A 14,358-nucleotide genomic window follows, 5' to 3' on the forward strand; every position below is an offset into this window, starting at 1 on the left:
AAAAAAAAAAGGTACTTTTTTTTGGGTGGAGAACGTGACATTAACTCTTTCTCAAGACAGACTCTCTAGAAAACAGTTTCCCTTCGCTTTTTTTCCCAGCTCATGCAAGGATGATTCTGACAAGCTGCACACACACTTCTCATCTAAAGTCAGACTGCATGCAAGCACACAAGCTTCGGTACAATAAATCATAATCAATGCCTAGAAGAACATCAGAAGTGAATTAAATAAACGTGGAAACCTGATCCTACCCTAACACTTTAAGCATCAGCAGCATCTAATGTCAGGTATTTTCTCAGACAAGAGCAAAGACACATAAAACAGTAGACATGAGGGGAATTTCAGAGGCTCCTATGACATCTAGAAACATTTCTACTTAAAACAAAGAGGTTTTAGCTGTCTAGACACTATTTTTGTTCTTGCAAATCTAGACTGTCTTGAGAGACAGAAGATCATATAAACTACTTTCCCCCTACACTGACAGATTATTTCCTGCTGTGCTTCATTTCCATACATTTCCCAACTCCAGTTTAAAATATCTACAGAATATTATCCTATAAAAGATCTTGCTAGGCAGCTTTTAACAAACGTGGTAGTAATTCAAGCTTAACTAATATAGGCCCTGAACTATCAAAGACGTAGTAAGGAGACCTGATCTTCTAAGATCCCTATTAAAAAATAAGGAAGATTATTTTTCCATTGAGCTGCTGCTCTTCTAGCTCTACTTGATAACCCTGTAAACACATGTTCCTGTTCTAGTCATTCATATATTGCTAAATGCTGCATCTCATATACAAATGTGGTTGAGGTTAGCTCAAATGGAGGGAGTTGACCCTCCATTGTGGCTAATTCTTTCATCACTAAAGCTAAGAATCAGTTTGTTCATGTTTGTCTTGCCTAGCTCCAGACTGTGCAGGCAGTCTCAAGGGGTATTTGTTTCAAACTAGCCCTCCATTTTGGTCCTGTATAGTGTCACCTGCTGCTCTGCAGGCAGAAGACAAAGCTTCCCAGAAAAAGCCAAACAAATCAGACGAGTTCTGTGATTTTTTGTCTCTCTCTAATATTACTGTTAATATTTGTCTCGTAATGGTTCTATGTTTTGTAGATGCAGAGTTCAGTACAATTGGTATAGTCAAGTGCCTGTTCCTTTAAAGGGGAAAATTTTGTACATTTTGGCAAACACAGATTTTAAGTTTGAGCAAGTAGGGTTCTCCTCTTCCCTGTCAGTATATCACAGACCAACGGAATTGTACCTTTCAGCTCTGAGTGTGTAGACCATCAATTTAGGCACTAAATTAATCTTATTTGTACACTAATGTCTCTGTCAGATACAGTTGGTTAAGCCTTCATTGTGATAGTTGAGGTTGCAACTTGTCATTTATTGTGTACTTCCTATATTGATGTCATACTGTTTTCTGCTAGAGCCCAAGCTCACTAGATTGAAGGATCATGTTTTGGTTATTAAATAAGCTAAAATAAAAAAGAAGTAAAAAATGCTTGCCATACCTTCTGCACAATGGTTGTGGCCAGCTCTTCTATGAGATCCTCCTTGTGTTCTTGCAAGTAACAAGCCTCGTTCTGTTTGTCCTGCATGAAAACAGATAGTTGCCAATAAATACCTGTAGACTTCCCACATAAATTGTACAGATCAGAAAATGGGTAATATGTCCTGTTGGCACTGTGGGAAGAGATTGCAGGTACTTACATCACGTGCCACTTTCTGAAATGCAACATGTATCTTGAATACAAGTTCATAAAACTCATACTCAACACTGTAGGTTATACATGTGTCACTACTCTTTTTTCATTGTTTCTTTTGTATCTACTTCTCTTAGTACCACTACCCAAATTAAAATAATACAATTGTTCTGTTTAAATTAACAAACTGTATTAGAAGATGTTACCAGGCTGTCACTGTAGGTCTCTGCCTTAGAAATAGCTTCTTCCACTGCTTCCTCAGCAACACGTAAGGCCACAGCAAGGGTATCCATCATGCTGTGTCCTAGGTGAAGAATAAATTGAAATTATCGCATTCATTATTTATGTTTTGCATGACAGAATGCAAAATTTAGACCCATGTTCCAGACATATCTTCAAATCCTATTTCGTTCATGACTAAATTTATTTCCTCAACCCAAAATCTTGCATAGCAAAATAAACACCTTGAGAAAGAGCGAGCAATTTTTTTCTACCAACTTCCATGTAACTTCTTAAATTCAAATATTAAATAACATAAACCATGATATTTCAGTAAATAAGGAGGAAATCATAGGGGGAAAATCCGTAAGCTTCCTATAAGCACTAAGAGGATATAAGAAAAAAAAAAGAAAAAACCATGAACATAAGAAAAGAAGTAGGAGAGAAGCAGCAAATACTGAATGTTAAGAAAATCATGCCAGAATAAGCGTGTAATATCTTGAATACTGAAGCATGAAATCTCAGCATGGCACATATGAACACAAAAGATTTTTAATATATTTCTAAATGTTCTAGCTAAAAGATGGCTGGATCTGTGAACAAGACTTCTCAGCACTCTAGGCCATTTGTCCAGTAATTCATAAGGGCTATGTTTTAATCAAACGAGTCTTTAGCAGTGTACCTTCTGTCTGCCTGTAGAATGTAGAATCACTGCCACAAATGCTTCCATCATTTTCAAAGCTTCCTTCAAAACAACCTCCTTCTGCTCAAAAAAGACAGCACCACATGTTAGTAGAAGAAATACCCATTCACAGCAGAGGCATTGTTAGATTAGGATATTCTCTTGAGGTACAGTGGCAACGCACACAAAGAGGGATAACTGGAAAATTCTTCTTACCTTTTTATATAAAACATGATTGCAGCAATTTTTGCACAAAATATGACTCCTTTTTAAATGAAAAATTATTTGTACAGTAAAAGAGAGAGAGGAAGAAGCTACTAGAATATAAAACTCACATGGTGAAAGTTAAGCACTCGGAATTTGCTTTTAATATGACCTGGGGTTGAAATAGATTCTACTTTAAAGGGCAATGCTGTATAAATAAGACAAAACTAGATATCTGTGCTAGAATTTATCTTCAAGTGGAACAAAAGGTTTACCTAACAGTCACATGGAAGAAAGTTAGCCATGACATTTAGACTCAAAGACCTTCCTCAGAAAAGTCTCACAGATAGAGCACATGCCACTGCATCTTGTCACTGAGCTGTTCACTGTACCTTTCAGGGACAAATCCAATGACAGTGTGGCTTAAGGAAAGAGAGTATATCACAGGAAAGTTCTGAAGGATCCCTCCCCTCAGTTTTAAGCCCTATTTCCATCCTGACTGATGTCGTCTTGCCTTTACACATATTTGCTCTCAGCTGTTACAGAATCTTCTCTACAAAGACAAATTGATGCAGGTACAGCAAGATAATAATAAATCAGAATGCATCAGACACTGCTTCCTAAAATAGTTTACAACAATATTCATGAGAAACAACTGGAATTTTCACTTGGGACTAGAGAGGCCATTGGCCATCCCACATAATTTCAGAAAAAGTTAAAAACTGCAGAAAAGCTACAGTTGCTGTAGAATTTGAAAGAATTACACTAGGAAAATGTTTGGCCCAATAAAGCCAATGAGATCTCAAACATTCATCTAGTTGAGCTTTAATTAATTCACTAAAATTACCAGCATGACAAAAACACCACTTAGAATCTATTTTACATCTCCAACCATTTTTATGGGGTGATGCGCTGCAACACATTGTTAAGGAAGGATCATGTCTCTTCATTTAAAGGTTGCTATCAATTCTTCATCAGTATTTTTTAACTCTTTACAAACACCTTTATAAAAATAAAACGTGGCCAGTTTGAGATCTTTGATAGCAAAATCTTGAGGACAAACTGAGTTTTGGTCACTTAGACATATGGAATGTATCCCATGCTAACTAAATTTTGCTTCAAATGCCACAGAAGTGTTCTCAGGCCAAATGCTGAATGCAAAATCTTTCCCTCACTCATTGGCTACTCAGAACTGTGATATAAGTTGGGACACAGACTCAAATACAAACCGCAACCAATTTATTTCACAGACTGAAGATCACAATTCTGTTTTGAGCAGAAGTATCATAATTAAGATTATCAGAGGTGTAACTACAACTAGACATTCTCTAAATTATTAAAATGGCTCTCGAGGCACTTTATCTCTTTGTTATCTCTACTATGGTATTTCTGAAAAGATACAACACTACAAAATCTTTTAGGAAAAAGATTCTCAGAATTTTCATTGTTTCAGTTCTTGTGTTGAAGCAGGTAAGGTCATAACAAATGAACACAGCTGCTCTTACCTATTGCATCAGGACAAACTCCACTCTCCAGTCTATGCTTCTTGTATAAATTCTTCAGGACTTTGGCACTTCCAAAACACTTGAAGCGGCTCTTCACATTATTATAGTACCAATCCAGAGACTGGGTCCTTAAGAGTCTAAAACAAAAAGTAAACAACATACTTGGAATTATTCTACAACAAACAAAACCAGACAGATAACTGTTTTCTTACATTAAAAGGAATCACTGCTCCTATTTGGGAGAAAACTCTGGAGCTGGCGAAGTCTACTCCACTTAGAGAACCTCAAAGCAGTAGAGAGCAGTATGCAGACAACCTTTCTTGGCTCTGTACTCACAAATGCACTTTGTGTTACTTCCAACAATAAGCACCACCGACATCAATAATCCATCCTACTGGATTTGTCCCCAGAGCTCACAGACTTTTAGAAAGCCACAAGAAAAGCTCTGTATCTTTTTCTACTGGGCAGAGGGCTCTCGGTTCACCTCTCTTCCTTCAGCACTTGGTGATGGAGCATCTATGCCACATCCCCATCCAACACTACCACAGATTTCGATGGGAAAAACCACAGCAGACCCATACATTTCCTATAGAAGGAGGAATGCATCTTAAGGTCCCCCTGTAAAATAAAGCTGACTTACCCAAAGGCATGCAGGAAGGAGAAATAAGTTCAGGCCATTGAACATGAACTTACACTGCACGTTCTCTTCCCTGTTTGAGTCCATTTGTTCCTTTGCATATTGCCATAGTAGTTCATTTTTAGTTAATTTACTGCACTTACAAGTGCAGGAAGCAAGATATTTTGATACGACATGAAAACATCTTGTATAAAACAGTATTTAGTACAGGCTGCAAAGGTAATTTCCCCTTTGCACTAATTACTATAATAGAGGTCTTAACTTCAAAGGCTCATGGAGCTCATTACATAATTAAGCGGAGATTATTCCCAACACAAAGATTTTGGAAAACAAAAGACTAAGCTTAGCATCCAGGGCCAATATGTGATCCCATACCAAAATAATGCTAGCAGTGCGGAACTCTCACCACTTCCAGACTTGAAGAAATTGAGATGGTTTAATTCCATTTATTAAATGTGGGTCATTAGGTGAAAACCAAACCAAAACACAACCTCACTGTAACCATAATATTTTGCTTCAGACTCCAGATTTTTCTTTATAAAGAGAAAAGCACAGGAAAATCCAACATGCACCATTTCACAAGGAAATACTCTCTCACCCTTAGCCACACTAACAGTGTAGACCATACTCAGCACTGACCCTCGAGAGATGCTCGATAGTGACCCAGTATGCTGAGCAGGAGGCTTCAGCAAGTGCTTCCAGTCAGCAGCTGGATTTTTTGAGTGTCAGTACACTTAAAAAGGAGTACCTCATTCATGTAAAGCAGAACATCATGATCTAGACTACTCCTCTGTCACCACTGGAAAGTGTCTAATAGCAAATACCATCAGTGGGAAATTAAAAATGATGAAGCGTGCTGTATTCCAGTCTTAAAGTTGCATTACTTGCTCAAATGATGGTAACAACTGAAGAAAATGCACAAATGGAACAGAAGCATGTTTTTCCGAATGCATTTTTCTGAATGCAATTAGACGTAGGAGAGGTGTTTACAGATAATGTAAAAACATCAGACTTTTCCTATCTATCCACACAGTAATATCCCAAGGGGATAAATTAGCTCCACCAGTCACATTTCTACAAATACCATTTGCATCTGACAAGGAGTAAGCTCGATTTTTTTTTCCTGAAAGATGTCCTTACAAACTGAGCAACTTAAGAGATCTGATGAAACACGAGCGGCTGGTGGCTGAACAGGTGCAGTGGGAAGCATGCTCAGGTCTGTCTGTGACAAAGAGGGTTTCTGAATTCCTGCAATAGTTCTACCAAGGAATCAGTGCCGATGCCTGACCCGGTCCTGAGCAGAGCTCGGCAGATGGCACAACTACGGATCTGTGAACGAAGGCCACTTTCTCTCCAAAACCCACAGTTCTTTGGTGTTTTGAGATCCTACCTTCTCTGTGGGCAGGAACTGTTAGCTTGCATGGAAACTGTACTCTAAGAAAGCATAAGATTTCAGTCAATAGCATGGGGTATGATCAGTATGATGGATAAAACTATGTCTGCACAACTGGGTTGGAAGATGTTTGGCAGAAGACATTTGCCAGAAAGGATGTCTTTTACCCCACTTTTACTATCTTTTTCTGGGTCTGATCGAAACTGCTTTCATAATAGCAGAAAGCTAACAACAGTTTTCTTAATGAGTTGAGACAGTGCTTTGTAACGGGCACAATTTTAGAGACAAGCTATTTATTTACAGCGATAACATTTTCAGTATGTGAACTTTGGGAGAGCAATGATAGACTTCAGACAATGAAAGAAGAGGTGCTGCTCTCTTCGCACCAGCTCATCTGCTGGAAAAACAAGGGCTCGGATTTTTTTGTTTAAACTTTCCATTTCTGAAGGATTAACACTTTGTGAGAACTCTAATCACCTCATCCTTCTCTGGTATGTACTGAAAAGCTACCAACAACTCCAAATCTACACTTCAGTCCTGCATATATTTTATAGGAGATTACAATGATTCTTGTAAAGCTTTTCAGCCTCCTAACTTTCAAGTAAGTCACAATGGGCCTGCCTGCTGATTCCTCCTGGAGAGAAAGGATTTGGAGAAGAGAGCAATTCTCCTTATAGATACTAAAACAAAGGGCCCATTCAAAGGATAAACAGCATTTTCTCCTCATTTCAAAATTCTTTAATGCTGACCTACATTTTAAAGCTGTATTCTGCAAAGGCAGTTCCATGAGGCCAGAATAATGAAAGACTATGCCACTGATAGCATTAAATTGTAAAAATGAAATGCTTCTCTTATTATCTCTAATAAAATGTGCACAAGTTCTCTCCATAAAATGAAAGTTCATACTAATAGGATGCTAGCTGTATTCATCTTATGATATTTTATTTATCTTTATTTCTGTGCCGTAAAAACTGTTCTGTCTGACTGGTACGTCTATTTCTAAGTAGCCTTAAATGTTAAGGACATCATTTGTATTATATAATATTGCCATGTGTTGGAAATATCCAAATAATTTTCTAGGACGGTTTCTCTGATAAAGCAGATTTTATTCGCGATTGCAATGGCGGGCCGCCTGCAAGCAGGAGCACACACAGAAAACAGTCTTCCATCCTTTATCCCCTATTGCCCTACGTCATCTCTCTCTCCCCTGGGTCCTCATTGGCTGAGTACTGCAGGTTCACAATCTTTCGCGACGCTTCACTAATCATACAAATACCAAGTGAACACAAATCTTTGCCGCCCAGACACAAATATCTTAATTGATTAATTGCCTTCTAACAATTGCTTTCTTAACAAACATCTGGTCATAATTTTCAGATGCCTGCTTTACAACATAAACATAGCCTTTTAATTGTTTAATTACCCCCCCCTAATACTTGTTACTTTTACACTGGGTCACTGTTCTGGTCATCCATCTGTCCTTGCATAGAGATAAGCTCGGAAGGAGGGGAGTATCTTGGAGCCTGCCTATGGCATCCTAACATTCCCACAAAGTGGGACAGTTCTGCTTTGTGTAAAGGCCCTGACTCCTTGAAAGTCTGCTAAATGAATTTCACTTCTACCAGTCTAATGAACAACCTTACAATATGTTTCCTAGTTCAGAATACTATACCTACACTGTTTAGAACATTTAAAATCTATTGCAGCTTTGTGAGAAAGAATTTGTTAGGTAAATTGGGAACTATGTTTCTAAAATATGTTACTAATATGTATATGGTATTCTTACTTTCCACGTCAGCAATTTCTAAGGATATGTTACAGCTTAATTCTTTAGATCAAATGCCCTTTTCAATGTTCAGTGCAGTAGCAACACTTTCACTTTCCACACCATAGTACCGAGTTATATTTTGACACGCTTTTGACAAAGGGGAATACTGTAATTTTAAAATTCTGCCTTACTAGAAAGTGTGAAGCTAAGAAGACACCTGTGCTTTAATAACAGAAAAACCTGAGTATTATAATCCCCAGCCCTTCTTCTAGTGGGAGTCATGCAAAATCTTTACAAGCAGGAGTCTTTACATGCTGCTTCTCACTTCCACCACCCAATCACTCAATTTTTAGGCTTCTCATGAGGAAGAGTGGAACACCATCTGTGCTGGGGAGGGGGGACATGAGCCATCTCTCTCATTATTAGTGATGATCACAAGAAAATTACGTGAAAGACTGCATTCATGATGCAAGTGTTCACTGTTCAGCACAGAGCAGGTTGTTTGGTAACTGATTCACTCCTTCACTTTTAGAAGAAAAAAAATCAAACGTAGGTTGATTCTAGGTTAAAGAACTGAACTTCATGTTCTTTCCCTTTTGGATGGACCATTATTGTAGTACACAAACTCTGTACATATGAATATCCTTCCAATGCTCAGTTCCCTGAAAATTGGCTTAAAATAAAAAATTGAAAATGCTCAGCCTCTTAAAGCTCGAAACATTAACTTCTAAACATCAAACTTTGGCCAAGCTCCTGTCACTCCAACGATGGGTTTTATATTTGTCCACATTCACTGGATGTGAAAGGCAGCTTGTTCACACCTCAAGAACAACACCTACTAAACACTGGGCCCCAAATGCTGCTCTTAAGTCACTTCTTAGACAGACTTGAAGTTGAAATCTCATTTTTTCTCTTCTTAATGGCATTTTACAGGAACACTTCCCACTAGACCAGGATGCCCAAAGCCTCTTCCATCCAGGCCTGGAGTACTTCAAGAGATGGGGCATCCACAGCTTCTCTGGACAGTCTGTTACAGTGTCTTATCTCCTTCATAGAGAATAATTTCTTCCTTCCATCTAGCCTAAATATGCCCTTTTAATCGTTTAAAACCACTGCCCCTTGTCCTGTCACTACAGGTACAAAGTATTTCCTTGTCTTTTCTCAAAAGCAGTAACATATTCCCAGCGCTCTCTCTTTTCTAGGCTGAACAACTCCAACTCTCTCTATCTGTTCTCATAGCGGAGACGTTTCAGATCAGAGGCATTGATGCCTGTGCAGAGACATAGGGCTGCATCCAGATAACACTGCAATACACAAGCACTACACCTTGACCTGCACAGGCATGCCACAGGAATGATTAAAGCAGTCCAAAACAAATGCCATGGAAAAAGGCCAGTAAAATTCAAACAGCAGAGGAGAGATCACCTGAAATGAAAGCATCTGTCCAGGAATGAAAACTGCCCAACACAGGGAGAACAGTGCAATCGTCTCTGTCCTGTGCCAACAGCAGTGAATTCAGGACAGTGATCTTACTGCAGTCCACAGAACATTAATTCAGTGAGCTCAACCTACACTGTTGTCCCATGTAAGACATTTCCTAAAAACACATGTTCTTCCACTCCACTCACTGAGAAGTTCACTGCCCCAACTTCAGCTTTTAAATTCCCATGTGGTGCAACACATATGCAATAATAGTTTAAGGTACAGAGAAAAGAAAGGACTTCTTATTTTTCCAAGATATAGCTGGATGTACATCCCTCAAATTTGTTCACTGTCTCTTTTACCTTTGAAATCAGCATTCAAGGAGTTGTAAGTGGGAAGAAAACAGAGTAGGTTTTATATTAAAAACCTACATATACTTTCTGAAAGGAATAAGAACCAAACCTTGTAACAAGTTCCACTAACCTTGATTATTAAGAGAAGTACTAAAGCTTTGGTCTCCTGGGCTCTTAAACCAAGTCTAGGTGACTTTTCAGAGGGAAACACTAAGGTCTGGTCACAGCTGTATGGGCTTTATGGTGACTGAGTCCACAGCTACATGCCTTCCTTCATTTCAGTGCCCTATTTCACTGGATGTCCCATATATGCACTGGCATAGGATGCTGCCATAAAATTACATAATGTTGGCATGCAAAACTGGAAAAAGCATCAGTAAAAGTACACGCACAGTAGAATAGCTTAGGAAAGTCTGTAGGTAATGTGATGGTTTTGAAGTGAAATTGATGTTCACGTAGAAACAAATTTTTCTCCGCGTGGCAACATTTCAAAGCCTGCTAACAAAAAAAAATAATAATAATCTTAGACTCTCTCAGCATAGAATCCACTAAAAGCCCTCTCTCCAGTTCACATACATTTATCTGTGCCATAGATTCGTAACCCAAGTTCCTAGTGTTAGTTCAATCATCTGATCTGTGGTTAAAGTAACCACAAGGTCACTGGACTGAATTCAGTACATAAATTTCAGGAGTATTTATTAACAAAAAGAAGAAAAAAGAAAAGATGAGATGCAAGTTGTAACCCCTTTAAAAGCAAAGTAACATTCTGCAGAGATGACATCTAGACTCCAGGTAGATATTTGTGTGCATCTGTTAACATTCATTACCTGGACTGGTTTAAACATCAGCCACATGCAGTGATAATAACACTGTTAGTATGGAAGAGTTTGCTCAGTGGCATACTTTGACCTTCCAGAGCTCCTGAGTTCAGCTGAAGCCAAGTCCTTGCGAACTAAAGAGGCTGGATGTAAGCAGAGCACACCTGTGAGCTTGGCTGTGCACCTCTGCTGGTTCCTGTGACCCAGTCAGAACATTTGTATTTTCACATTCACCTGAGAAATGCCCAAACCTGACACACCACCTTTGCTTCAGATTTATACCCTTTCACCATTTACACCTCCCATGCTGCCACCTCCCATGATTTAACCTCATCCAAGACTAAATGCATACTCTTCCATCACAACATCCTCTTTTCTTTTCGGCAGCCAGTTGCATATTTAACTCACTTTGCCTATGAAACTGTTTGGATCCTCTCTGAGTTTCAGTCTTTCAATTCCTTTTTCCCAGAACTGAAGAGGTTACCTGCAAAAACACAGCTTTTTTTTTTAGATCTCTGCAAAGGATAAAATTTGAGCAAGTGGTGGCTGTACATAGGTCAGGCTTACTGTTTTTGCACATCATTTAAACTTAATCCTCTCCTATGAAAACAAACAGGCTGAAAAAAAAAATGTTTGGGCTCAACTTGGGCATGAAGTTTATAGTTTATGATGGAATGTTTTGAGTGCAAGTTTGATGAGGACCATTTTCATGTCTGTTCTCCACAGGCAGTCTTTTGAGTGAGGAGAAGACTGAGGCAATGCTGGATATAACTGGAGTTAGGGTTCCATCCTTCAGTAAGAAACACACCTAAGAGATTAGAACATGTCAGCCTTTAACTGGGATATCCTGCCCTGAAAGGCTGTATGTCAGGAACACCTGACTCACAAATGAACACACGTTTGGTATATTAGCACGACTTGCTGCCCCCATGAGGCACACTGTGTTTCAGGGTAACAGAAGTAAAAATTTACAGCAGTTATACATGTCAAATTTTAAGAAGAAAGGGTTCTCAAACCCAGTGCTCCACTGTAATTTTGCTGACAGTAAACATGGAGTCAATGGCAGTTAAAGCACTGACCTATGTAGGGTCAGGACCTCTTTTCAGGCATTACCAGCACTGAAAGATGTAAGAGGCCAAGTCCAATATAGCTCCTGACAGTGTCTCAGCACGAGCTAATAAGCCTTTACCATAGCAGCATGTCTGTGTGGATGTCTGCCATGTCTAACAGCCATTAGTGAATATTCTTTGCCCACTTTTGCTTTGTAAAGGGAGCATCACTGACTGACACTTATTTATTCAGAGCTGACCTCTGCACCTACAAGATCGGAAGGCTGCACTGCAGGGAGCTTGTGGACTGTTTGCAGTACCAGCTGTGGTTGTTTTAAGCCATGAAACAAATGGGATCATATAGGTCTTTCTGTTGCCCCCCGAAATGATGATGTCTACCAGAAGATACACAGCTGTACTGTTGTTAATGATTCCCCATCCTTACATTGGCGTTCTTCTACCCTAATGTTGAAAGGTTTTCCTAACATTTAAGTCACATCTTCCTTGTTTCTATCTAAATAAGATAACTTATGATGCTCGTTCTTCTCGTATATTAAGGCTAAAGAATCCTGTTTCCCCATACATCCTGTTTTCTAGCCACCTAGCTCTTTGGGATAAGAGAACCATGAAGCCCACCGTTGCCAAGAAGGCTTACTGTCACACCCATACTGATTCCCTCCATGGGCATAAAAAACCCGTCTCTCTTCATTTTACTCCTACTCACACATCTATGTTGATGTGTAAGGAGCTCTAAACATTACTGCAGTGGCTGTAAATTATTAAGTGGCAAAAAATGACTTGTAATCCTCCTCACAGCGGCATAAATGGAGCCAAAGAACTCGCCACCGTCATTTCTCAGCCCTTCCAGGTGTTTCCTTCAATGTCTGAAAACCATCCCACCACCACACTGCCAAATGTTTTCCTTTTAAGTTTTTCGTTAGAGGGCTTATCTTTACACAGAGAATTAACGAAAATTAAATAAGTGGCCACTGGATATCTGAAACTAAATTGAAACAAGTCCAAATCCAAATGCTTGTGTGAAGCTGGAAAGCTCTGATATTATGATTTCAAAATGCTTCAACACTTTTATATTTATGTATAATCTAAAGTATTTAATTTCATATAAAATAATAAAAATACAAATAAAAACATCATAAGACAAAACTCTCCCTCTTAAGCATAAGAAGAGATTTCACTTTATCTGAATCCATTTTCCCCTAGAAATTTCATTTTGTGTGAAATATTGTATGTTTTTTTCTATCTTAATTTGCAGCAAAATACATTTCAGTATCTCAGTATTTTTCAAAGGGAAGAAATTTCATATCCTGATCATCTTGTACTGGCTATTTTTTAAGGTAAATGATGGGAATTAATCGATACTGCATCATTAGCAAATTCATGACACTTACAGGTACACAATATGCTAAACCAAAATTCAAGCAATCTTGCATCAAAGCAAGTTATCACAGCTATACCGAATACTGGTATGCTGTCTTTTCCCATCACATTTGTTTCTACTTGTTATAAACATCAATGTAATGTTTACTTTGGATTTCCAAGATAAGAGAGAGAATTCACACTGACAGTACCTCAAACTAATACACCCTGCTGTACTGAAGAAACACCAAGAGCTACAGATATTCCTAAGTTCTCAACTGGACAAGCATCCTTTTCCAACTCTGCTGTCAAAGGAAACATTATGAATTTATCCTTTGTTCATATCCACTGAAGTGAAGGAAAATTCAAACAAAAGACTCATATACATATATTTCAGAAAGCAGAGAGATACATCAAAACAGTCTCAGAAAAAATCTGGTCATTGAACTGTGCATTTATGTTAATGAAATGAAAGCATTTTCAGTCAAAATATAACTGAACATTAATGGCTATGAACAAATGCAGCATTCACTGACATGAGAAATGTTTTCCATTACCACAGCAGATACCAAAGGAAACAACAGAACATAAAGCAAGTTTGATTAGTTATTCAAATTACCTAAGTGAAGGATTTTCTTTCTGCAAACTCCATTTTTAGTCCACAGATTCTTAAAAAAACTGCAGAACAACAACAACAAAAGCGAGGTCGATGCAGCATAAATATTTTCACAAAAGAGATACAAACTCCATCAGAAAAAATACCAGAGGATAAACCATGCAAATTAATTCTGTAATCCTGATTAGAAAAATACGCAGGGCTTTTAATATAGAGCTCAAGAATACCAAAAAGACAACAATCCTCTGCGTTAAGGTCTGTTTCTGTTCTTGTGTCAGGAGAAAGCTGTGAACAAACTGCTGTGAAACGCTGCCAAAGATGAGAAGAATCATCGCCAGGTGGAATCAAAGAGGGAGGTGGGCTCATTTCAAGATTATTTAAAGAAAGAAATTAAAAAACAAGGATAAAAGAATTAAAATAAGCTCAAAATAGGTAAAACTTTGGTGGGGAGCAAAGAGGTGCGATTTCATGTCCCATCTTTTGCAGTGGTTATCTCACCCATAAGCCCAAGTCGTGCTAAGCCAGGCTGTACCGTCATCTTCTGGGAATTAAGTGCAGACTCTACCACCCCCTTCCTGAGATTACATGTATTTGTAGCTTTTCAACTCCACAAGCCA

General features: G+C 38.5%; 1 protein-coding gene across 3 annotated transcripts in view; it reads right to left on the reverse strand.

Annotated features, from left to right (window-relative positions):
- Nucleotides 1-14,358, reverse strand: part of MYRIP (myosin VIIA and Rab interacting protein) — a 189,312-nt gene that overhangs the window by 42,562 nt on the left and 132,392 nt on the right. For all 3 annotated transcript variants that reach the window (XM_031553972.1, XM_031553971.1, XM_031553973.1), the window contains 4 exons: nt 4,309-4,445; nt 2,600-2,680; nt 1,905-2,002; nt 1,507-1,587 (listed from right to left, as the gene is read on the reverse strand). In XM_031553972.1, the coding sequence (XP_031409832.1) occupies nt 1,507-1,587; nt 1,905-2,002; nt 2,600-2,680; nt 4,309-4,445 (397 nt within the window). The remainder of the gene's footprint in view (nt 1-1,506; nt 1,588-1,904; nt 2,003-2,599; nt 2,681-4,308; nt 4,446-14,358) is intronic.

Source organism: Meleagris gallopavo, chromosome 6 (genome assembly GCF_000146605.3).
Source record: "Meleagris gallopavo isolate NT-WF06-2002-E0010 breed Aviagen turkey brand Nicholas breeding stock chromosome 6, Turkey_5.1, whole genome shotgun sequence".
NCBI lineage: Eukaryota > Metazoa > Chordata > Aves > Galliformes > Phasianidae > Meleagris > Meleagris gallopavo.